General features: G+C 45.8%; 1 protein-coding gene across 3 annotated transcripts in view; it reads right to left on the reverse strand.

Moving 5' to 3' along the window:
- Positions 1 to 10,839: 10,839 nt before the first annotated feature.
- The window catches only part of PBX1 (PBX homeobox 1), a 279,686-nt gene continuing 265,100 nt past the window's right edge, over positions 10,840 to 25,425 (reverse strand). For all 3 annotated transcript variants that reach the window (XM_072946220.1, XM_031688705.2, XM_072946219.1), the window contains one exon: positions 10,840 to 15,735. Coding sequence is in view for 2 of the 3 variants with exons in the window: in XM_031688705.2 (XP_031544565.1) it covers positions 15,643 to 15,735 (93 nt within the window). In the remaining variant the exon portion in view is untranslated. The remainder of the gene's footprint in view (positions 15,736 to 25,425) is intronic.

A 25,425-nucleotide genomic window follows, 5' to 3' on the forward strand; every position in this document is an offset into this window, starting at 1 on the left:
CTGCTGTACACTTCTGGGTTCCCATTCAACTACTGCTCCTTGTATTGCCTAATAAAAAGCTAGAAACCCTTAACCCTCAACGTGGGCTAGTTTGGCCTGGAAGACTTGCACATAAACCCAAAGACTAGCATTTGGAAAGCAGAGCACCACCCCCCAAGGAGAGATTTTACCCTTTGAAGACATTCAAGTGAGACACGAGAGGCACTCCACTTCCCTACCTCCTAAAGAAGGAGCACCAGGAGGGGACAAGGATTCAGAGAATGTGGCACGTGTGAAGGCAGACTTCCGTGACCTCACAGTTCTGTCCAGGACCAACTCTGCTGACCTACACCTAGGCATCAAGTTTGTAGTTTGTTTAAAGAAGCCTACATATTCTTAAGGTAGGTGGAGAAGTGAGTGAGAAATGATGGCAGGCACACTGACTGAGCCAGGGAGGTGACGGGAATTTCCTCAGGAAGGACAAGATCTTAGCAGCCAGGCTAGACTGATATAAAAAAGAAAGCAAATATACCCTTAGCTAATAGCTCTTTACAGTGGAATTAGGAAAAAGGAGAACATTTTAATGGTGATGAGTTCAGGGATGGAGATGCACCTGTGACCAAGCAGGGACCTGTAGGGCCTTCCCAGGACAGACCCTCCTCCTTATCCTCTGCTGTAGCTCGTCTCTGAAGCACCCAGATAGCAGTATCTCATGATATTTCCTGAACTTGTTAGATGCTAACAACCACCACCGAATGGAAGAGATTAACTGTTTGATGATCATGAGCACGCAGCCCTCAGACCCTCTGCCTAAGGACGGATCACCAGCAACCAATCAGAATTGTGCACAGCTGATCACATACCCTGGCCCGCCCCTCCCTCCACTGGCCTTTAAAACGGCTCAGCTGAAACGCTTTGGGGAGTTCGGGGGCTTTGGGACATGAGCCACATGTTCTTCTTGCTCCTCCCAGCAGTAAACCTTTCTCTGCTCCTAACTCTGGTGTTTCGGTTTGTTGGGCCTTGCTGAGTGTCAGGCACACGAACTTATGTTCAGTCATAACTTTGGTGAAGCCAGTCCAGGCGTCTGTGCCCGTGGCAGGTCTGTGCCCGTGACCCTGCCCAGGGGCGGCCCTTTCCCTCCGTCCAGCAGCTGCCGGACCTGGAGGGACTCTCCCCAGCAGGTGCGGCCACCCCGGCCTGAGGCTGTTTGGAACCAAGAAATGTCCGGAGCTGCGGTTCACTTTTGGTGTCGCCTGGGGGTGAGTCACCCCAGCTCCCTCAGGCTGGGAATTCTCTCCACTCCATCTGGGCTCATTCCTACTAGGAAGTGAGCAGCTCTGGGCTCACTCCGAGCCGCTCTGGGTCTGTGCTCTTTCTGGAGCTGGGCCCTGTCTGTTTGGAGGCCTCCGTCTGGGAGCAGAAGTGGAAGTTTGAGACCGCAGCTTATCTGTTGTTTGTTTTTTTGTTTTTTTGTATTTTTTTGGTGTATGTTTGTGTATATCGTTTTGGGGTGAGCCACTCCAGCTTGTGTAGGATGGGAAAATTCTACCTGCTCCACCTGGGTTCATTCCCTTCCAGAAAGTGAGCCGTTCTGGGCTCATTGGGAGCCACTTTGGGTCCATTCTCTTTTGGGAGCCAGGCCACTCTGGAAGCCTCTGTCTGGGAGTGGAAGTGGGATTTTTGGTCTACACCTTGTCCGATCTTTCGTTTGTAGGGCAATGTTTGGTGTGTGTGTGTGTGTGTGTGTGTGTGTGTGTGTGTGTGTGTGTGTATGTGTGTATCAGTACTTTGGCTGATGTCTTTGGTGAGCTACAGGGCTCACATGTGATGACATCAGGGCATCCTTCCCCATTGCGTTGTCTTCCTCATTGGTATCTTTCCCTGTTGCAATGGATTTGGGCACGGGTTGGAATTTTCCCTTTCTAGCCTTGGGCAGTCATTCCGCTTCATCTCTGATGGGGCACTGGTTGGAGTTCTCCCCTTCTGGACTGATGGGACATTGGTTGGGAATTCCTTTTGGAGACTAAGGAATTGTCACCCTGAGAGACCGTTTTGAATTTTTTGTGTGATACTTGATAACATAGGCTGTGAATAATTAAGTATGGATGATCAGAGCTCTGTTCCATCATCCAGTCCCCCTAGGGTATATCTTGCAAAACTGGGAGATCTTCAACTATGCTCCCATACATGAGAGAAAGTGGTATTTTTAACTGTAACACTGTGTGGGCTGAGTACTTCCTAAGAGCTGGAGAGCAATGGCCCCTAAATAGCTGTGTTGTATCAGTAAGCGAGCCTTTTGCAACTGCTTTAGCTTTTATCTGTTTTCCCTGTGTGTGTGTGTGTGTGTGTGTGTGAGAGAGAGAGAGAGAGAGAGAGAGAGAGAGAGAGAGACAGGGAGGGAGGGAGAGGGAGAGAGGGGTACTATCTTGGTACCTGAGTCTAAATCCTGTTCTCTCTTCTTGAAACTGAGGCATGTGAATGTTTATTATTATTGTCTATTACTACTATTTCCTTAAACTGAAGTGGGTATCTGGGGACTGGAAGAATAAATCCCTGAATATGGCAAAGACGGTTGGGTTTTGTAAAAGCAGTTAAAAGAGGAATTTGCATTTCTCTTCCTGTGCCTTTGAGACATAGGTGATCTACTTGGGCTCTCAAGGGAAAACAAAGGTTCTTTGTTTTTTTTTTTTTAAACTCAAGCTGAAAAACTGTAAGATCTCTGGTTCTATCTTATAACTTATGGATGAGCTTCATTTCATTGATTTAAAAGTAAGTGCTTACAAATGAAATACTTGTAAGCATAAAAGAAGCTAGACAGAACAGAGTTCAGGTTCATGTGATCTAGGAAATATTCAATATTAATATGATATCTGATATTAAAGCTAGCTTAATTTGTTGGTATAATCTATACAGACATGTCTTTGATTGTACCTAAGTTTACTGAAGGTCAATAAGTTCTTGTTCCTGGTGCAGAGTTTGTCAGCAGGAATTAATTAGCCTGGTATGATGAAATTCTTATGAGTGAATTGAATGCAAGTGAGATAAGAGCTTCTGGGTGAATTCTTTAGAAATAATTATGTTTTAGGAATGTCTACTTTAAAATGATATCTAGATATTTGGTGACTTGAAATTTTAGAGTTGTGCTAAATTAAGTTAAATGATGGAAGTTTATCGAATGGCTGACTAGTTAGGTCCTGCTCAAACAAGATAGGATACAGAAATATTCACTAGAAATTAAGATTTTTAAGAACTGATGATTCTAATTTAAATGCATAATTGAAGCTACTAAAAACAATGGGGGCAACATTTCAATATACAGTAGGAAAGTAGGATATATATTTTGAGTAAAACAAAGCATGAGGAATAGAATTGCAGTTTGTTAAGGGAAAAGAACATGATTTGGTCCTAGAGTTGGTTGTTTCTAAGTGGGTTAAAAAAAAATTAGGGGTAGACTAATATGGATGCAGAAAGTTGTGTAAAGTTTGTAAAAAGGGAGCCCTGCAAAAGGAGTTCTGTGTGTGGTCAAGCTGAGATTGGATTGAACTTGTTTGGGTAAGTGGATTCTGTAATTAAAAGGCTGGTGCAGGACTAAATTTGTTTCCCCTCTTAAGAGAGCAAGTTCCATTAGAATGCTTCTGATAACAGATTGTGTGAAACTTTTTTGATATTTCGACCTACTTTCCGTCAAATCCTAATTAAAGTTCTTCTGACTTCAGCTAACTTTGGGATGCTTCAGAGGGTCCCTGAGGCTTCTCAGAGAATATTTAACTAGGATTGGCTGCCACGTTGAATTGCATGCGAAGCATTGTCAATGAGTGATAAGCCTCCTCGGATTATAGGGTATGGATAAATGTTGGTAGGGACATTCTAGAAATTATATGAAGTTTCTGACATTTAGATGTGTCCTGGTATGATGCTATCAGTCCTAATTCTGGTCGTTATCTTGGAATGTTGTGTGTCATAGCCACCTCATTAAGCTTCTTTGTCAAAAACACTGTGGTCAATAAAATAGATAAATAATAAGATTATACTGTACGGCACAGGGAACTGTATTCAATATCTTGTAGTAACTTACGGTGAAAAAGAATATAAAAACAAATATACGTATGTTCCTGTATGACTGAAGCATTGTGCTGTGCACAGGAAGTTGACACAACATTATGAAATGACTATACTTCAATAAAAATAAAAACACAAAACAAAACGTTGAGGTCAGGTCTTGTGCTTTGCTTTTTTTGGGCCGTTTTGAGGACAGTTATATTGATGGTTTTTGGACCTGCTTCATTTCAGGAGGATTCATAAAAAGGGCTTTTTGACAGGTGCAGGCTTCTTTTAGATCATATGCTGAGCGGGATAAGATCTTTAAGAAGTCTAATGAAAACTCTGGTTTCGTAAAAGGGATTGATTGCAAAGGATTGAGTGGAGTGAGGAACATGGGTATAATTTTTTTGATTGTCTGACGTATCACTGGCTTTTAACATATGCTTTCTCATTGAACTGTTTACCGAATGTTTGTCTCCCTATGAATATTGCCCCCAAAGTTTAGGATAGAGAATTCTCTAATGGAGTTGTCACACTGTATAGCCACTGATGATGTGTGACAACGCTTGCTTCTCTAAAATAGTATCCCCCTTCTTGTCCACACCTGTTCTCAAGGCTGGGGAGTAGCAAAGAAAGGGGGGGGATTATAACTGAGCAGGACCCTATGGGCGGCCTTCCTCCCCCATATCCTCTGCTGTAGCTCCTCTCTGAAGCACCCAGATAGTAGCATCTCACACGTATTTCCTGAATTTTTCTGCTGCTGAAAAATGGAAGAAGTTAACTACTTGATGATCATGAGCGCGCAGCCCCCTGACCCTCTGCCTGAGGACTGATCACCAGCAACCAATCAGAATTGTGCACAGCTGATCACATACCCTGGCTGCCCCTCCCTCAGCTGACCTTTAAAAATGCCCAGCTGAAACCACTTTTGGGGCATGTGACACCCATTCTTGCTCTGCCCAGCAATAAACCTTGCTCTGCTCTAAATTCTGTTTCAGTACTTTGGGGCCTACCTGCGTGTTGGGCACATGAACTTGCAATTCAGTAACATACCCAGATGGATACATCAGAAGAATAAATAATACTAATAAATCATATTTAGCACTTACGTGTTTCAGATACTGTTCTAAGTTCTCTTTTTTAGGTTTTTTTTTAAGCTTTTTAATTGAAGTATAGTTGATTTGCAATATTAATTTCAGGTGTACAACATAGTGATTCAAAATTCTTACACTCCGTTTAAAGTTGCTGTAAATATTGGTTATATTCCCTGTTAACTGGTCTAAGCATTAACTCATTTAATCCTCCCAGTAACCCTATGAGATAGGTACTAGTATTCTCTCCACTTTATAGGTGAGGAAACTGAGGCACAGAGAGACGAAAGCAACTTATCCAAGGTCACATAGCTAGTAAGTAGCTGTAATATAATGGGAAATATACATTTGATCTTTGTCCTTGGTTCCTGACGCAGAGCTCCCAAAACATTTATAATTTCCTAAATGATAAGAGTGTCTAGTTAGTGGGCCCCTTGATATCTTCAGGATGAGGGGTGGTCAGAGAAAGGCTAAGCCTTGATTAGAAACTTGAAGCTTTCAGCCCCACCTTCTAACTTCCAGGGAAGAAGAGGGGCTGGAGATTGAGTTAATCACCAACAGCCAACAGTTTATACAGTTGTGCCCATGTAATGATACCACCGTACAAACCTCTAAGTCACAGCATCCACATGCTGGGAGGGTGGGGCACCCCGACTCCATGGGGGCAGAGGACCCTTTCAGGCCTTGCCTTCATCTGGATGTTCATCTGTATCCTTTATAATAAACCGATACATACAAACACAGTGGCTTCCTGAGTTCTACTGGTTGCTCTAGCAAATTATCAAACCTGAGATGGGGGGTGTGGGAACTCCCAACTTATAACTGGTCGGTCAGAAGTACGGTGACCTGAGACTTGCAACTGGCATCTGAAGTGAGGCCGGTCTTGTGGGACTGAGCCCATAAGCCTGAGGAGTTTGATGCTAACTCTGGGTAGTTAGTGTAGGAATTGAAGTGAATCGTGGGACACCTAGATGGTGTTGGAATGTTAAAGAATTGGTTGGTGTGAGATTCAAAACCTCTCATTTAGTGTCAGAAAGCTGACAGTAGTGCAGCTGAGATCCAAGTCTTATGTGGTCTGGCTTTTAAGATCTCAGTGAGTAAACTGCATGGATCACACACACCAAAGGATGCAGGAGAGACCCTCTAAAAGCAGCAGGTGGGGAGTGGGTAATGAAAGCCATTGGAGATGTGCTGATAGATGACTTTAAAGGACTCACTAGATGGTATAAGAAAATGTAGACACACTTGAAGGGGAAAATCAAAAAGAACATGATAAAACATTTCAAGAATTATGACTGAATTCCAGCATAGCAGTGATTGTGTATAGGGGTGCCAACCCATCCTGTGCTCTGTAGGGGCAGCCCTGGTGCTGACCCTCTATGGGAGGGTTCCTGGGGGGTGGGGACACACGACAGGGGAGCCTGTTGGAAAAACAACGGCCGAGTGGGGGATGGGAAGACACCTCCTGTGGAACACGACTCATCTCAAGGGATGAAAGCTGAACAGGACTTATCCGAACAATGGAAGCCTTGGACAGATCCAGAATTTTTGAAACAAATTTCAAAATAGAACTTAGAAAAGTATGTTAGGAAATCATATGTCTGGGCCCAACGGCAAAGAGGGCAAGCTGTCCACAAGGCAGCAGAGGGATGTAACTGGGGCAAGAGCTGGTGAGACAATTTTAGACTTTGCCGGCTCTGCTTAGAAGGGTTTGGGGAACGATAGTAGAGACAGTTTAGAGTGAACATCCAAGAGACCACAGAAAGAGGTGCTTCTGCTGCTACTGGAGCAACACCAGACACTTAAGGCAGAAGGAAGGTGGGAAGGAGGCTCTGTGGGCAGAGGTGATGCAGGGAGATGCCCAGCTTTCGGCCCCATCAACCTTAGCCCGGGCTTAGCAATTGGAAATTGACTCTAGTTGAGACAGAGGATAATCACAGAGCGGGTCACAAGCTGGAGAGATTCCAGAGAAGGAAGAGAAGTCACAGGGGTCCAGGATAAACATAGCTGGGATTGGGAACACAGGGCTTAAAGGGAAGTGGAAATCAAGACACGTCTTACACATGTGTATGGATACCAGGGAGGAAGAAGGGAGCCTCTGCTAAGCCTGTGGAGGGAGGGGGACCCACTTTACATTTTTGAATTTTGCACAGAGACATGAATATTTCAAAGGTCATTCTCTGAGAAAGGAGGCAGAATGTGTGGACTGGATGGTTTCCCCCAGGTTACAGGCAGCAGAATGCAAAATTAACCTCTTGGTGGCGGTTTTCTCTTACCACCACAGTTGCAAAGACTGAAGCTGAGATTTTCGTTTATCCTCTTTCATATGTTTTCTGTCTTTCCTGTGTGTCCCTTGTACTATCAGATCTCTGATCCGGTGGTTCCTCAGCAAGTCACGTGGCTCTCAGACCTGGGGTTCTGGGAACTGAAGTTTGCATTAGTAGCTGGGGCTTTGCTTGTGTTTTCTAAGTTCTCCGTGGGTCAGCTGATTCTGGGATGGCGTTCACGTGTCTCCTAAAGTGACTCTTTAGAAAAAAGTGGGGTACCAGAGAAATTCAACTTGGGATTGATTGAACTTTAAAGAAACCAGAACCACTACCCCCACTCCAGTGGAAGAGGTCTCCACGGGAGAAGGAAAGCTTTGACTCTGCCTCTGGCGCTGGAGTGAGATTTCTGGCTGAGGAGGAACCCAGGAAGAAATTCAGGAAAGGCAGGGCTAGCATTTCAGACTAGCATTTCATAGAATTTTTAAGTTGAGAGAGGAGGATTTTATTCTGCATTTTAATTTCTCTTTGGATATATATTAAAGGGAGATTTATATTCAAATGTCCTATAGCATTTGGTGCCCTTTATGCCGTCCAGAGGTGCTGGCTGTCAGTGCTGGTGAGCTACACTGGACAGTGTGGCTGGTTTTCATGGGAGAGGGAATTTGGGCTTGGAGTGTAAGCTGGACAGAATGAATGGATCCTGTGATCTATCCAGAAGACTCCATAATGAATGGATCCTGTGATCTATCCAGAGCAACCCCAGAATCGTGAGCTAAGCTGTCTCTTGCGTGGGTCCCAGGACAAGGACAGTGGTTCTCCCCAGCATGTGGCCCTCCCCAGTTCGTCTTCCTCACCCCCACACTGCCCAGAGTGGCCTCAGAAGTCTGCCCAAGGCTGGAAGCCATAGACTGTACCTCACTGTGTCTGAGAGGCTTGGACAGTGAACCCACTGTTTTCTTTATTTGTACACTGTAGGGGCTTTTCTGCAAGGCATGAGTGACCCCCCCCCCCCGCCAAAGCAGAGCCCCACTCAGCCCTCCGGGCCTCTGGCACAGAGATTCAGGGCAAAACGCCTTCCTTGGCTCACCCACTGAATGATATCGTAATACTGAGCTCTTGTGCCATCCTCCACTCTGGAGGGAGGCGATCCTTTGGAGAACACACGGTGGCCAGAATGTTGGTATCCTGCTGCGTGTCTTTCTGTGTCAGCAGGGGAAGCCATAGAGGTCTATAAGGATAAGCGGGTGGGAGTCTACTGGGGGCCCAAGGGAGCTGAGCATATCAGACTTTATGATTTTTAAAGCTTTAGATCTGTTTTTTGAAGTGACTGCTGGTCATCAGACTTCACCCTTCCAGACAGCAGTAAACATGGGGGCAACATTCTGAAGTGGGGTACAGGCTGCCTTAATGGGCTGCACCTCTCCCCTTGCGATGACCACAGCTGAGTGTGGAGGTCTGAGTTTAGACAACCACCGAATTTGGAGACGGTCGAGCAGGGTGGTATTGGGTTGATCAGTACCTTCCTGGATTGTCCCCTTGAGGAGTAACAAAGCCAAGCCTGGGATGTTTACTGGGAATGTTTTTCCTAGGGGTGTATCCGGTGCAGTGGAACAGCCACATGGGCGTGTCTTTTGTCCTCACTGATCCCGTTTGCTCACTAGATGTGACAGACACAGCCAAGTATTCAAAGTCACCGTGGGCTGTCATTGCCAGGAAGTGGCTGCCTAGCCAGGGACCATTTTTGCATCCTCTTGCCCCACCCCCACCCCTAGCATTTAGGAGTATGAATGGAAGGGAGGTCTTCATCAAGGCTTTCTAGCAGTGGTGAGACTTCTGCACACATCCTCCTGCAGGCCAGATGTGGAGGATCCACAAAGTGGAAGGAGCTGGATCCCCGAGTCACCGCGTGGAGACAAGGCACCCTGCGCAGGAATGTGTGCTGGCGGCCATTACTGTTCTAAGTGGGAAGTAGACTTGTCCTGCATTTGAGGCATTACACATTCTGGTCTTTTGTTACTAGGCAACAGTCTAGTAACACTCTAAGTAATAAACTAGATGGGCAAGTTTGGTCCACAGCTCTCTAGGCAACTGAGAAAGGAAGTGGGCTGAAACTGCCTTGCACCCCCAGGCTCCCAGAAATGCGCCCCCATGTGTAACAGCTTGGCCCCTGGCAGAGCTCTCCAAGTGAAATTAGCCAGATGGCCTTATCATTCTGAGGCCCTTGAGCCCTTACCTTATCCCTTAATTAAATAAGTAATTTTTAAAAAATGATCATTAGTAAAAATGGTACTTTGATCCCCACTGACTCTCCATTCCTGCGATCTGTTTTCTGCCGATTAGAGTCATGATGGGGATGAGAGGGTGAAAATACAGACCTGCCTCCCTGGGGCTCTGGGCAGAGGCTCCTGAGAACTAAGGGGTGAGAATGAGAAAACAAGGCATGGGATGCCCGTAGAGGAACAGCATGTGGAACGCCAGACAAGGGGCCCCATCCCACTCCATGCTTGGAAAGAGGGTGTCAAAGGGCTGGGAAACAGACTTAGGTGCTGAAGGCAGAAGTGGCGGTTCAGCCAGGACACTGAGACACGAAACCCTAACAGACCTCAACCCCAAGGGTCGGGGCTCAGTGTGAGTGCAGACAAGCCACCAGGAGAGATGCTTACATGGGCTGGTAGACAGCACACAGTAGGGGTGTAAATCTAGTGGCGTGCCATCTGGCATACTTCTGAGAGCCTGCCGCTGGGTAGTCATCTCTAACCTAGATTCTTTTCCCCTGAAGCATCTCTTGGGCACCACAATTTTCCTTATAACCAGATCACGGCAGACAAAGACAAGAAAAGGAGAACCACTGGGCGAACAGCTGTGACTCAGAATCTCAGGATTTATTTTAGAACCTCACCCTGGTATTTGAACTGACGTTTGGTGGATGACGGCCAGTCACAGACAAGCAGACAAGATGGGGTGCCCTGCTCTCCTGCAGAGAAGTCATTGGACCCACTGCCAATGTAGACATTAAAAATGATTAGGGCCACAGTTTAAACCATAATCCACACTAACGCAAGTCCTAGTTTGGGGAGAGACAAGTTGCTAGCCTGTGAGAGAATAAATTTACACAAAATACAAGTTTCTTTTTTTTTTTTTGCAACAAAAGAAACTATTTATTTGGAATATGCATTACCAGTACAAATTAGGAGACTGTAAAACCTACATCGTGTTAGCATCATTAGAGAACACAAAATTTCAGTTGGAATCAAAAGGGACAGAAGCCTGTGCTCTCACAGAAGCAGAGAAGCTTAAACTTCCAAAACCAAAACAGAGCAGAGCTTTGCAGGTTTATACTCTGAATAATAAGAATCGGGGAGGGGGCGCGGGCGAATAAAACCAACAACCAAAGGAGAGCACTTCAAAATACTCGGAAAGGCCAAAGGAAAGGAAAGAAGTAATAAGAGAGGAAAGGGGGACAACATTGAATGTTTTATTAGTTTTAACAAAAGGGGGGAAAAGTTTACAAAAAAAAAAATAAAAGATTTCAGAAAGCTTTGAGCTAGGGATGGAAACCAGAAAGGTGATGTGAAAAGTTCGTCATTATTTTGTTATAACTCGGAAACAAGGGTGCCAGTGTTCTGGCAGAAACTTTTCCTGAAGTATTGCCCTGCAATTCTGCATGCTTTCCGAACGCTTGATCATTTGTTGAGTGAAAAACGTGTAAGTTCCTCCAGATAATATTGCTTTCTTTCCTCCTGTAACAAAAACATTCCAGCTCGAGCCCCTTTGACAATCTGCTTTAAGCAGCTGCCTAAATCAGGGGTTAATTCGGTGCACAGCCAATGGATCCAAATTTTTAACCACTCAGCACTAGACCAACAGGACTGAGTCTGGCTCAAAAGATCAGCAGGCGGAATGGCCCCAGGGATGGCTTCCCGGATCTAGTCTACTTTAGCCAAAAGGTACACATCCCACCAGGATCTCCTGCAGGAGTCTTCTGGAAGAAAAAATGTCCTCTGTAGGTGGAGGGGCCTAGTGGAATGCTGTTATTAATCAAGAAGAAAGAAAAGAAAGCATTTTGTTGTGACATTCACTATCAACCAAGGCAAAAACCTTTCCCTACAGTGTAAAAGGGTCCCCTGGACCAATTGCTTGAATTGTGAAAGGGCCAAAAGGAAAACTCAGGTCCCTGGCTTTGTCTTTCTCAGGGACCGCAGGATTGCCACACACTCCAGAAAGGTGGATGGGCAATGTGACGTCAGTGTGGACTTGATCTTTGCTTTTGAAGGCAACTGAGTTCTCAAGCAAACAGAAGTACAAGGAAACAGCCTACTCTACAAAAGTCACCTTTTCACATCACCTCGTATACATATTTAAGGAATAAAAACAGCAAGATCATAATCCTGACAATTAAAACAAAAAGCCCCCCCCATAAACAAACCAAAAATAACACAAAACATAATTTTTTTTTAATATTTTAAAGAGCAGGATAAAGGAAAGAAAAGAATTTATTTCTGGGTCTCAAAGTTAATAAACATAATAACGTGTTAGGTTGTACCTATTCTCACTATTCCAACCTTTTTTTTTTTAGTTTACAAAATGAATTACTGTCACTTTTAAACATTGTGAAACAGGAAATGGATGTGCACAACTCGACACTTTTCTAGCATTCTTGAACTAATTCACAAATGCAAGAAAATAAAAGAAAAATGGGGGAAATGGTGAACGTAGGTAGTTCGGTGTTAAAAACTAATGCAGGAATGATGCGCATTGTCACAGAAAGAAGAGGGGAAATTCCCCATCCTGTTTTGCGTGCTATGAGGGTCATTTTTAAAATTTTTATTATAAACACTATTAAATTCAGACCGCTTTTTTGGTTTTTTTTTTCCTTTATCTGAATATACAAGAACATTCATTATCAAATGTTCAGCATCAATACTACAAAGAACGAGACACAAGTCGCAAGAAACAATGGAAAATGTTAATAAAGCTGAAAGAATCGTTGAGTATTTTTTTTTGTTTTTTTTTAAGTTTTTTTTAAATTTGAGTTTCTGTAGTTTCATCTTTTTTGGTATCGAAGTCAGGTTTTTCTGGGCAGAAAAATAAAACTCAGAAGGAAAGGGGGGGCAGGGAAAGATATGTGAGAAAAAGGCAACCAGAAAATAAAGAACCACCACCACAGCAAAATAAAAAAATAGAAGTAAAGAAGGTGCCACTTGGCAAAGTACTGCACAGGAGTCAGTTCCACGCCAGGGGGAGGAGTTAGGGATGAAAAGGAGGTTGCAATGAAGAGTGAGAAGGTGGGCAAACCCTAGGACTAGTATCTGTTCTCAGAGGAAATCTGCCAGGGAAAATGGCGAGCTCTCACTTCCATCAGGAAATGAAGGCATCTTGGGGGCACATTTTGGTATCTGTAGGGTTGACCTAATACGCATTCCCAGGGAGCTGTACTTCCAGAGGCACGCTCTTTCCATCCCCATCCTTCCACTGCCAGGGTTCCCATGCTTTGCTGAGTGAATGCGGAGAGATCTGGTGGCCGCCATGTTGGACGTGATCGTGGGCAAGGAGGGGAGATTGTGGGACAGGTGTTGGCTGCGCCAAGCGCTGTGTCAAGTGCTGGGTCGGGAAGATGCTGTGAGTGGTGACAATCAGTGCAAACTGCAGGGAGGGAACCCGCCTGTGCAAAAGTAGCACTGCTCTGATCGTTTCCATTCATTTAAGATGAAATCAGTCAACCCAAATCTGGAGTCATGCTTCCTGTTTCCAAGAGAACCTTTTTGTGTCTCTTTCCTACTTGGCCCCAGATCAGGGGGATGTGATCCCACCATATTCCTGTGTGGGTGGTTTCAATAGATCCCTGCCACTAAGACAAAGTTCTCCACCGGTTCTAATCACTGCAGAAGGGTCACAAGACACTCCTTCCAAGAATCCTCTTTATCAAGTCCTGTTCTGACTAAGGCACAGGCTACGAGACACAGTCTTTCTACTGCTCTTAGTCATCAAGGCATAATCCCATCCTGCCAAATATTTACTTTTTGTGTTTCCTTCAAATACACATACCTTCAGATTCCTTAGGAGGAACCCCCACCCCACAACACACCCACACCCACAGGAACATTTTCTATTCATTTCTATACTGCCATGCAAAATTTCCATGACCTGTTAGCTGGCCATCCTCATCCCTCAGGATCTTATACCTCTCCCAGAGGCCTCTCAAACAAAGTAGATGTGACAGGGGACTAAGTACTTACAAGGCCACATACTGGATGCAAGTACAAGCTCAGAGGACCAGGTCCTGTTTTTCCAATTTAGAAACTTATCTCTATTCTAAGAAAGCAAACAGATCAAAACAAACAAAAGCAGCAACATTAACCCTTCTCTTGGCCATCACGGTGATGACCTCAGGGCACAATGGTCACCAGCAGTTAGAACGGGAGAGCCATTTATCGGCCCCACATGTTATGAACCTGTTTATCTTAGGGATGCTACATTCCCTGACTCTACAATTACAGCTCGGATAGGAATTAAATCAGTTCCTTCAGTCTCTCACAAGGCTCTTGGTGAAGCGGGCATAATCACCCCCATTTTACAAATGAAGAACATGAGGCACCAAGAGATCTGGCCACCTCCCACTTAATCAAGTGACAGAGCTGCCATCTTTACGGCTGGCACAGTTGGCCCTGAAGAAGGTTAAGTTCAGCTGACATTGGAGAATAGCTTCCTAGTACACACTCTTCTCTCTTAGATAGACCCAGGGGATAAAAATCACTGATGATTTCACAGAAAACATGGCCTCCCCTTCCCCTGTCACTCTCAGGTCTTCAAAGTAAGCAACCAGAAAGTTGGCCCAAACCATGTTCTTATACAACTTTCTCCTCCAGGACAAGAATGTGGCGGCATGTAACAATTTGGATAATGAGTGCATGTCCGTATGGTAAACACAAAACCAGAACAGACCGGAATCCATGAGACAGTGTAAGTGCTGTGTGTGGCTCCCTGAGGGCTCCAGGGGTGGTGAGAGCAGGGAGATATTCCACTGGAATCCTGGCCTTCAGCATGATCAAGTCCCTCAAGTCCCGTGTATGGTGTTCTGGCGTGTGCATGCTGGGGGTGGGGGTGGGGGGACTGCGGGGCCTGGAAACCCCAGCACATGGTGCTTCTCTGTGTCACTGACCTTCACTCAAGAGTTGTTAAGTCCCTCCCTTGGGCTCACAAGGTCTAATGCTATGGTTCCTAACGTAAGCATTTGTAGGTGGCGTGTGACTGTTTTTGGGCAAGTGAAGCTGTGAGACTGTGTACGTGCCTATAGGTCCGTGTACGTGTGTGTGCGTGGGAGAGATGCATTGGAAGGGTTTCAGGATGAGAACCTTCTACTCCTCAGTGATGCACTCACCATCATGCCTAACTCAGACCTGGTTTTGCAGCAGGCTCTGAACCTTGCTTACCAAGTGTTCTGCATCATCTCCAGACCCTGCGCCTCTGAAGCCAAGAGCTGTTACTGGGAAGATGCAAAAGCCTCTTGGAATCCTGCCCTTCCTGTCCCTCGTGCCCTCTCCTGCTGCCTGACCTCCTGCCCGGGAATCAACCTAGCAGAGCTGAAACCAGAAAACGTGGCACCTTTAGAGCCCCAGCAGTGGCAGTCCCCAGTGAATACCTGGGGCCGGGAAGAAGAGGACAGTGTTCTGATCAGAATTGCCCCCAGGGAGGGAAAAGCGAGAGGAGGCAGGGAGGCCTGGAATGAGTAGGGCGATGTGGTGTCTTCCTGCTAAGAGGTAGTGTGAGTAACAAGAGAGATAAGATCTCAGGGTTGCCTGTTAACACTGGGAGCGGGGGATCCGAGTGAGGTACATTTGGCTCCTCAAACCACCAGCATGAAACCAAACAAATGCTTTTATTATTTTCTTTGTACTTTTGTCTTCCTCTTGAAATTCCTCTAATTGTTGAAAATATCCTTCAGGGATGTCATAGAGGGCGGGGACCCAGGGAGTCTAGGACAGAGGGCCAGGGGCAGGGAAGATGACGGACACCAGGCTGACAGCTGGAGGCAGGGAAGGGTGGCTTCTACCCAGAAAAAAAAAAAAAAAAAAAAGGGAAGAGAGTATAAAGAAGTGTCCAGATTGGCTGAAATAGCATCCCAAAGAAGAGAAGAGAAGGAGACTCTTATTGTGTTTGCTGATTGCTTCGACCTCCAGTCTGACCGCTTCAGCGTTGAGAAACCCTCCCTCCTGGCCCTGCCCCGACTGGGGCACAGGGTCAGCCGGGATGCGACTGCTGGGAGATCAGTTGGAGGTATCAGAGTGAACACTGCCAGGGCCTTCTGTAGGGGAGGTCACTGATGAAGGGGTAGTAGCATCCTGCCAACCTCCATTAGCCTAGAAGGGAAAAAGGGAGAGAAGTCAGTCCTCTGAGATCGGGTGGCTGTTCTGAGCAGACAACGACAATCAGGCAACTTGGGTCAAGGGCCGAGGACAGTGCCTGGCACATGGGGACACTCATCAGATGGGCAGCTATTATTGTGGTTGGTAACATCTTCCCCCCACCCTCAGATGAGCTGAAGTTCTCCTGGTGAGCCTCTGGACACAGTATTAGCACCTCCCACTTCTCACAGGCTTTGTAACTTGGTCCAAGCCGTCAGATGATGAGTACGTGTGCTCTAGAACAATGGTAGCTGCCCTGCGGGCCGAGGGACTGAGTTCTAGTTCTGATCTGGCTTCGATTAGCTGCTGGCTCTGGCCAAGGCACTTTTCCCTCTGCAGCCTGCGGTTCCCTTTTAGAAAAATTAAAAGGTTAGCTCCAGTGCTTTCTAAGGTCCTTTCCAGCTGTGGATGCTCCACACGTTGTGGGATCCCAGGCACCTGTGCTGTGCCAGGTTCTGTTCTAGATGCTCTGGGGTGTATAATGATGAGTGAGAGACAGTCCACGTGCTCCAGGAGGCGGATAAGACAACACCTGTGAACTGTAATTCCAGGCGGAACCTAACCAAGGGGACAGCCCAGTTGTTATGAAGGTTCAAATGAAGGTGATATCTCCTCTTGGTGGAGATCAGCAAAGGCTTCGTGGAGGAGGTACTCAGTGAGGCGAGCCTTGAAAAGTACAGAGGGTGATTCAGGCAAATAAAACAGCTAAAACAAGGGTGCCGACACCGTAAGGCCTGGTCTGTGTGAACAGATCTAAAAAGGCAGAAAGACAGGAAGCTACACGTTTGATAAGACATTTGTAGATCATCTTTCTAAGACTCTAAATCCAGATGCATTCAAACAATCAAATTGTTCTTAAGGATGTGTTTTAATGACCACCCTTTTCAAAAAGTATCCCACCATTAAAATAGCTGAAGGATGATTTGCTATAGTGGTTGATGCATGATTGTTTATGTATTTTAAAGCACTGAAATGTAAGTGTCCTGAAAGCTCCCCCCCCGCCCCGCCCCCAGTCACTGGGCTCCTCTGCAGTTAATAGACCTCAAGTCTGGCAATTTTAATGTTGAACAGACTAGGTTTTAGGCAGTCCTAGTAAATTATTTTTATTGGACTTTCCTTTTATTCCCAGAAATATTTGGGGGGCACCTGGGGCAGGTGTTAATTTTGTCATTTAGGAGGGACCACGGTTTCTGCTCTAGCACAGTCTATCTACAGTACTTAAGAGCATGCTTAGCACTTGACAGGTGCTGGCAAAGTTTGTCCACGTTTCATTCATGAGAAAGCAGAGGTGCAAGAGGAAAGCAGGCTTCCAGAGTATGACGGAGACAGAACCCAGGCTTCCTAACCTTGGAATCAGGCTTCTTTTCTCTGCCTTTTTCATCCACTTGGCATGCTCTGTCATTGGCTCCCCCAAATGAGGCTCCGACTTTCCCAGGAAAGCCAGGCTTTTAATTCAAAGCAGCTCCCACCATACCTCATACTTCAGCATGAGGGTAGGTTTTTTTTTCCCCACACCTCTGTAAAGAGCAGATCTAGGTACCAAGAGGGCAAAAGGTCATCCTGAGCAATGCCCAGAACACGGATCAATGAGTAACTGCTCTCAAGTTCAACTCGCCATCTCCTAACTCGTCAGGCAGCTCCACCCACTCCCCTTCTTTGCTGGAAGACATTTCCCCTGTTGTTTGTGAACGGGAACAATGAGGGGAAAATGGGAATTCTCTTCTAACAGGGGGCTTTTCTTTCTTGTTGGAGGGCCCAGGCTCTGTAGTACAACCAGAATCAAGAACAGAATTAATTCAGTTTCCTAAGTCAGGCTGGTCACAGGGATGGCAATATCTTAGCCTCCCCTCTCAACCAAGAACACGTGGATTCTCTTGGTGCCATTTTTGGCTGATGGAGAATAGTGGTGATATTTATTTTTCCCCAAAGAGAATCCTTTAGCATCCCTGACCTTTTCTGATGATAAAAGTATGACATGCTTAGATAATACTTGCAGTTATATATGCAATACACTATTTGAAAATAGGAGAAGTGCAAAAGGCAAAATGTACAATAGCCATAAATCTACTGCCCAGAGATGATTCCTCTTAGCTTTTTGATGTTTGACAGCCCTAAAAATTTTTATATGTGTATGTTTAGCAGATGGATAGGTGGATAAATGTTTAATTTACTAATTAAACAGACTACAAGGGGTGTGTGTGTGTGTCTGCTGAGTAGGACAGGATTATAGGAAACCTGACAGGGGTTCTGTAAGGACAAAGTCACAAGGCAGAGAGGAAGGTGCTGGTAGAAGAGGGGAAAAGTCATGTATCTTAGGATCGACCTGGTCTGAGACAAGTAGATGACGAAGCTCTCTAAAGCAGTTAGCATCCGTGTCATAGCGCATGTGGCACAAAGGCATTTCATTATGCTGCTCACAACCCCCCCACCCCACTAGGACTACAGTGCCATTCAAATAACAATACGTGGTGCCCAAGACGGAGCCATCAGTAAAGGAAATGAGCTCCGTGGCATTTCACTAGGAGGGAATTATAGCAAGGCGCTCCATATTGACCAAGAGGTTCCAGGAGACTTCTTTTTGAGTTGTCTCAGTGCTGAAATAACTCACACAGTAGACATTTGATCTCTCTCCTTAAAAAAGTTCTGTTTTCTCAGGCCAGTGCGCAAGATGCCAGAGGGGCCAGAGAGCTCACAGATGGTGCAGACAGGAATTAGTTCAAGCCAGTATCAAACCAGCATTTTAATTATGCTAGCTGGCCTGGTGAAGAAGAATATATAAAACCTTTAACAAAATCTTACTAAAAATAAACAACTCTCTTTAACTGCCTTTTTTTCACTCCCCCTCCATTCACACACACACACCCGCTTCGGATGGGGTGACCAGCTGTCCCAGTTTGCCCAGGACTCAGGGATTAATGGAATATGGGACATTCAGTCCCTGGTCATCCTACCCCAGGACATCCCAGCTCTGACCCTCTACTTCTTGCCAAAGTCAGGACACTGTAGCCTACGGGTTTCAACGAACAACAAACAAGTCGAACACTGAGAAACGTTAAAGGATGCTTTTCTCTGGAGGTGCTTTATACAATGGTATATCGTCTGCTGCTGTTGCTGCTAAAATGTCCACGAGAACAGAAACTGCGAGAAAAATCCCACGCGACCTTACGGGTTTCCCGTAAATCACTTTGGCTGCTTTGGCTGTGATGTAAGCTTTTAATGTAAGACGTTCGGAGGCTGCACCGTCTTGGGAAACAGCTGACCTCGCTTACTGCCACGTTAACCCCGGGGAGCGATTCCTTCCCTCTTCTGCCACCGCGGGTGAATATTAAGTAGGAAACGCTGCCTTTGTGTGTTTATTTATCTCTGGGCGCAGTGCGAGTCAAAGGCTGTCTCACTGACAACTGGGCGGGGGTGGCGGGAAATAAGACTTTTTCGCTTTAATTTTCTTCCTGCACCCCAACTTCCTCCTTCACTCTCCGATGATGCACAACCGTCCTATATGACGGACACACTCATTTTGCAAAATGCTGATGCTGGAAACGCCTTGAGGGGTTAAGGCGCGGGAATCTGCAAAGTCAAATGCACTCTTTATCTCACAGCGTCCATAACGAGAGAGAGTGCACATTTACACCCAGTTCTTCGGGCTAATTCTGTAGCCTGTGGCTTGGGCAGCAAGACCTGACCTAACGTTTAATTCCACCAGGGAAATCCTAAGCCACCAGCAGGCTCACCCTGGAAGCTCCCAGAAGAGGAAGCTCTTGGATATACAATTAGGGCAAAGTGCAGCAGGTTTCCTAGTTAAGAAAATCTAGACTTTCGAAACACAAATTCAAGGTATTCGGGAACACAATGTTTCAGGAACAAAAAATGCCGATTTACTTAATATCCTGCCCTAATGAATTTAGCGCATAATTTGATGGACACCAAGTTTCGCCAGAACCCCATCTAATGGATAAGGCCTGTCAGAGGAGGGAAATGGAGCGAGCCATGGAGCTGGGGATGGAGCGATGGCTGATGGCACAGCCGGGGGAGTTTCTCCTAACAAAACACAAGAGCTCAGAACTGCAACTGAAGCCCTGACTCCTCTGTTCTCTGCCACCCGCCTCTCCCTCACTGCTGCTTTTAGCCCAGAGCAGCGGCTGCTGCTGGGCTGAGAACGGCCAGTCCCATCCTCCTCTCTTTCCCGCTCTTCCTCTGAGCTTACCTTAGCAGCACACGGTTGATGCAGAGAATTCATCACCTGATGTGACAGCCCAAGCGAGGCTGGCGCTAAGAAACTCTCATTTGCAACCCAGAAATACGCTGAGGTGCCACAAACCAGCTGATGTCAGCACCGAGCCGAGCTCGATCTGCATACGGGCCAGATGCCATTACCAGAGATGCTTTCAGCGTGGGTAAGAAGGTGGAGGTGCTCCAGGCCCGCAACCACCCAGGCCCTGGTGGGGCCGGCCAAAAGAAAAACAGAGAAACATGGATACATCCTCTCTGCCTCGCTCTACGCACATGCACACACTTGCACACACACAGCCACTGTTCATCAGGGGAGACACCGGCTCACAGAGTGGAGTCATACCCTAGACCCAGCCTTGTTCCATCCAGATAGAACTAGGTTGCCCTGATACGCATATGCTTTTCCGAAGACTATGCTGTGGGCGCTTACCGAGAGAGGCTCTGGGATGAACGATGCTATTGGAAAAGCCCCTTTAGGGAGAAAGGAGTCAAAATTTCCCTGGGAGATTTTACAGCAGTAAACAGATCCGTGCCTATTCTGCACCCCCCTAGTCCTGCCTCTAGCTGCCACCAGATCTTTCCAAGATGTGGTTCTGATTGTGTCACCTCCCTGTTTAAACCTCCAGTGGCTTCCTACTGGCCTCAAGATGAGGTTCAATGTCAGGGCCTACCACGTCCTTGATCTTGCTGACTCTCCAACTCAATGCTCATGGTTAATACTTCAACTGGGTCAGGATACTTAGAAATTGCCATAACAGGGTTGCCAGTTCACACCTGTTTCCTTCCCCTTAAATACAGTGTCCCGCTCATCCACCTACGTGCCACTCTCACCCTGGCCGTTTTTCAAGACTAAGTGTAAGTATTCTCCCACCTGTATCTGCCCCCAGCAACCTCTCTTCCTCCTGCAAGCCCCCTGGGCTGTCCCCCCAGGATGTACCCCTCTCTCTCATGTGCTGCCATATTGCATTTTCTCATCACACATCCATCTTACCTACTGGACCATGAGGACAGGGCTATGGGACTTATCTTTGATTCCAAAGTGCCTACCACAGTGCATGACACAGCACAGAATTTAATATCTCTTGAAGGAATATAATAAGAGGTAAATAAATGTTTAGTGGCACTGTACCATCCATTTCCCAGGTGTGGACAGATCAGGTCCCTGAGTATCAGGTCTCTGACCTCCACAGTTCAGTCTGACTGTAGGTAAAGAGCAGGGCATACCTAGAAGATATTCAAGAGGCAGAGCAGAGGCAGTGCCAGGTTTCAGGGTAAGTTTGACACCTAGAAAGTCAATTTTTCTCTTACTAAGTAGGTGTCAAGGAGACCCAGTACTTCCTAGCTTATCCCAAACAAGTAACCATGATAAATATTTATATTCTGTTTTCTTTTTAGGGAAAAGAGCAGAGAAAAACACGGCACCCTGCCTGTGGCAGCTCCATCTCAGCAAGGAGTGTTCTGCACAGAGAGCAAGGAGCAGGAAGGGGTCCCACCCTGCATCAGGAACGGTCTCCTAGGCAACAGCCCAGGCACCGTGGGAATCCCAAAGACTTACAGAACAGGCACAGCCCCTCAGTGGCCTGCAGGCTGTCTGCCCACCTTGACTCTCTCCAGGGCTCAGGCCCACAAGCAGGGTCCGCTTCCACCTTAGGACCTGGGAACGGCGTCGCAGTCAACTATAAGACGCCCAGTTACATATACATTTTAAACAACAAATACTTTTTATGTTAAGTATAGCCCATGCAGTATTTTCATTTGCTAAGTCTGGTCAACCCTGTCTGGGAAAAACATGTTCTTTCAGCCCTCCAATTTCTCTTCTAGTCTAGTTTGGTACCATAGGTAACTCGGAGCCAGTTTGGCTGTTTTTCTTGCTTTGAACTCTTTAAACCTGGATCTCTATGCAGGGAATGTCTCCCCCCGGCCGAGCGCATCCCCACCAAGCCCGGGCCCGGCTTCCGCTTAGCTCCCTGCTATGTACTGCAGCTCACTTACGACTGAGGTCGTGATTTTCTCTTGCAGCTGAAATCCTGCTCTGGAACTTCAGCCCACCAACTAGGGCCTGCCATCCCATTTCCCAGAAGCCAGTCCTGGTTCTAGGATTCCTGTTTCCAAGGCCCCCTGTCCTCTCTTGGTGCCATCTACCACTAGATCCCTGGGGACCTTACATCCAAGTCACACCACCATGCTCCTTACTCGTCTGGTTCCCAGCAGCTCTGAGATTTTGCTGTGACGGTCCATAGCTTAAGAAAGATCAGCTGTGCGATCAGCCATTCCTGGGAGAGAAGAGACTTTAACGGTGTGAGCTGCTGTGGAGAAACAACAGACTTCCCGTCGCCAAAGTGAGACTCCTTCTCACTCTAGAGAGAAGCCAGGCGAGAGGCTTTGTGCCTTTGTCTGTCCCTCTCCTCTGGTCTCTAGGAACCCGTGTCTTCTTTCAAGGGCCAGCGAGAGAACTACCTCCCTTCCAGCAAGGTTCTTCAAGGCAAACCATCACCCACTTCCCTAAATCCTGGTACCACCAACCTTTTGCCCTTTCACGTTGACGTTTAACCAGGCGCAGTTCTTACTTATTTCGATATCCCATGTGAGCGCCAGGCCTTATTCACTGTAATCCTTTAATTCTTAAATTCTACGAATAGGTCTTCAGCGCCTCCCTCATGTGATATACTAGGCATACAGTGGTAGATACAACACATTAAAAGAAAAAAATCTGGTGTCTGCTCCATGAAGCTTGCTGTCTTGTGGGAAGCAGACATTCAAAACATCATCCAAAGAACAAATAAAGACCCCAGATGGGTAAGTGCTGTGAGAGAGAAAAGCAGGGATCTCATTGAGGTGGGGGCTTCTGGAAAGTCAGCCTAAAAGTGAACAGAAAATAGACAAGTAAAGAGTGGGGCAAAGAGCCCTCGAGGTGGAAGCAGAAACCCATCCAAAGGCTGCAAGGAACTGAAAGCAAGCCAGAAAGGATGGAGCATAGGAGCAGAGTCGGGAGTGCAGAGGATGGGCTGGAGACTGGGATGGCTTGATCATGCCAAACCTGCAGGCCATGTGAGGGCTTTGATTTTTATCCTCAGTGAGATGATAAATCATTCAATCAAATCAAGTCACTGGAAGATGAGGATCATGTCTGATAGAGCAGCTGCTCAGTTAAGCACTTGAGTTGAACGAACAGAGGAGTGAATGCTTTGAATGCTTCCTTCGGTCCCCGTCCCTGTGACCGTAAGGCTGCCTGGCTGCTGGTGCCCTTTGTAACTCTGTACTTATGTGGGACTCACGGATAATTCTCTGCCTTTGGTTGCTGAATATATAAGGTACATAAACAAAGTGTGAACTCCTATTTTTACTTCTCAAGCCAGGAAGCTAGGGCTCAGAAGCTAGAATTCGCCAAACTTAGTCCCCACTATATGCCACTGCTTTTGGACATTTCAAGTTTCAAATGCCTGCGGGGTGCAAATCGTAGAGAGTGGGTGCTACTGATCTTATGCTCTTAAGTTCACCTTCAAGGAATCTTTGTGCTATTTCTTTTCTATTTTAATAATTAAAGTATAGTTGATTTACAATGTTGTGTTAGTTTCTGGACAGCAAATTGATTCAGTTATACACACGTATATTTCATATTCTTTATCATTACAGGTTATTACAGGATGGTGAATATAGTTCCCTGTGCTAAACAGGAGAACCTTGTTGTTTACCTATTTTATATACAGTAGCTAGTATCTGCAAATCCCAAGCTCCTTTTTTTTTTTTTTTTTTTGGTGGAGGGAGGTAAGTAGGTTTATTTATTTATTCTTAGAGGAGGTACTGGGGATTGAACCCAGGACCTCATGCATGCTAAGCAGGTGCTCTACCACTTGAGATATACCCCCCCTCTCCAGACTCCTACTTTATCCCTTTGTCCTGTGGTAACTGTAAGTTTGTTTTCTATGTCTGTGAGTCTGTTTCTGTTTTGTAAATATGTCTATTTGTGCCCTTTTTTATAGATCCCACATGTAAGTGATATCATATGGTATTTGTCTTTGTCTGACTTCACTTAGTATGATAATCTCTAGGTTCATCTATGTTGCTGCAAATGGCATTATTTCATTCTTTTTTATGGCTGTGTAATATTCCATTGTGATGTTTCTTAAGATGCTAGGATCTATGAACCACGAGATCAGCCTCAGAGAAGTCTTTCAGGGGGTTTTAATACCTTTCACTCCTAAGCCTCAATCTACCTCATCAAACTTGATTTTGGACCAGACAAACTACTCCTCTGAGGTCATACATCTGAGCCATCACCATGTGTGGTGCCACCTTGCTGGTTAATCAGGTTTATGTTACACTGGCAGAGCGAAGTCCTGGTCTAAAATCTGCGCAGTCAGATGGTAAACCTAATCCATGTTCACTTGGTATGAATATGAACTCTTACTACAAGTCACTATCTCCAGCCTTATCTGGCATGCGCTCTAACTGCTGTTTCAAGGGCGCTCAGTCAAAATCCAACTGCAAAACTCAACTGTGGCACCATCATAGTGTGCTATCCTGCCAGCAGCCAGCGCCACATGACCGAAGTGCACATATAGGTCAGCTCCAAGATCAAGATCTATTTTGGCACCTTCTTCACATCATCCTTCCCTAATTCATCTGTTGTGAAGGCCCAGTATTAATACTGCTACGTAAGGCACTTGAGACACACAGGATGGCTCTGGTTGAACCTCTTGCAGCTGGTAAAGGATATGAGGTCGTGTATGCCCCCAGGTTTAGGGTTGGTTGCTTTCTCTCTTTTTTTTTTTAATTGAAGTATAGTCAGTTACAGTGTGTCAACTTCTGGTGTACAGCATAATCAGTTGCTTTCTGATTTCTATTAAAAGTGTAGATAGGACAGTTAACGTAAAACGTTTCCATGTCCCACACACATACTTAGGGAGCCCTTCGGTTAAATGTCCATACAGGAAGTTCAGGCTTGAGATTTGTTGTATTTAACTTTTCAGAGACAAAGAAAAAGCAGCTCGGCTTGCTTTACTAAGTAGAGGTGTCCTAGTGCAGAAAACCATTTATATGTGAATAAGCATCCTCTACACCCAGACTGGCAAAACCAAAAGACACACACACACTTACATACATTCACACACAGTATACAAAAACACGCATAATTTCCACATATTTTATCATATTGACGTAGAGCTAATACATGTTCAGAAAATACTCACAGCACCTAAAAAATGTGCACCCGCGCACACGCACACACACACACACACAGATGCTGGAAACCGGGCTGTGTAAGACAAGAGATGATTCTCTTTACACATGTAGCCAAATCTGAAAAATTCAAGCAAAGAATATTTTTCTTCTTTCACTCTCAGTAGAAATGATCTGATTTTGCTGATTCTGTATAGCCCCAGATTCTTCATTTTATTTTCATAACCTCTGAGTTTT

The sequence above is a fragment of the Vicugna pacos genome, chromosome 21 (genome assembly GCF_048564905.1).
Source record: "Vicugna pacos chromosome 21, VicPac4, whole genome shotgun sequence".
Taxonomy (NCBI): Eukaryota; Metazoa; Chordata; class Mammalia; order Artiodactyla; family Camelidae; genus Vicugna; species Vicugna pacos.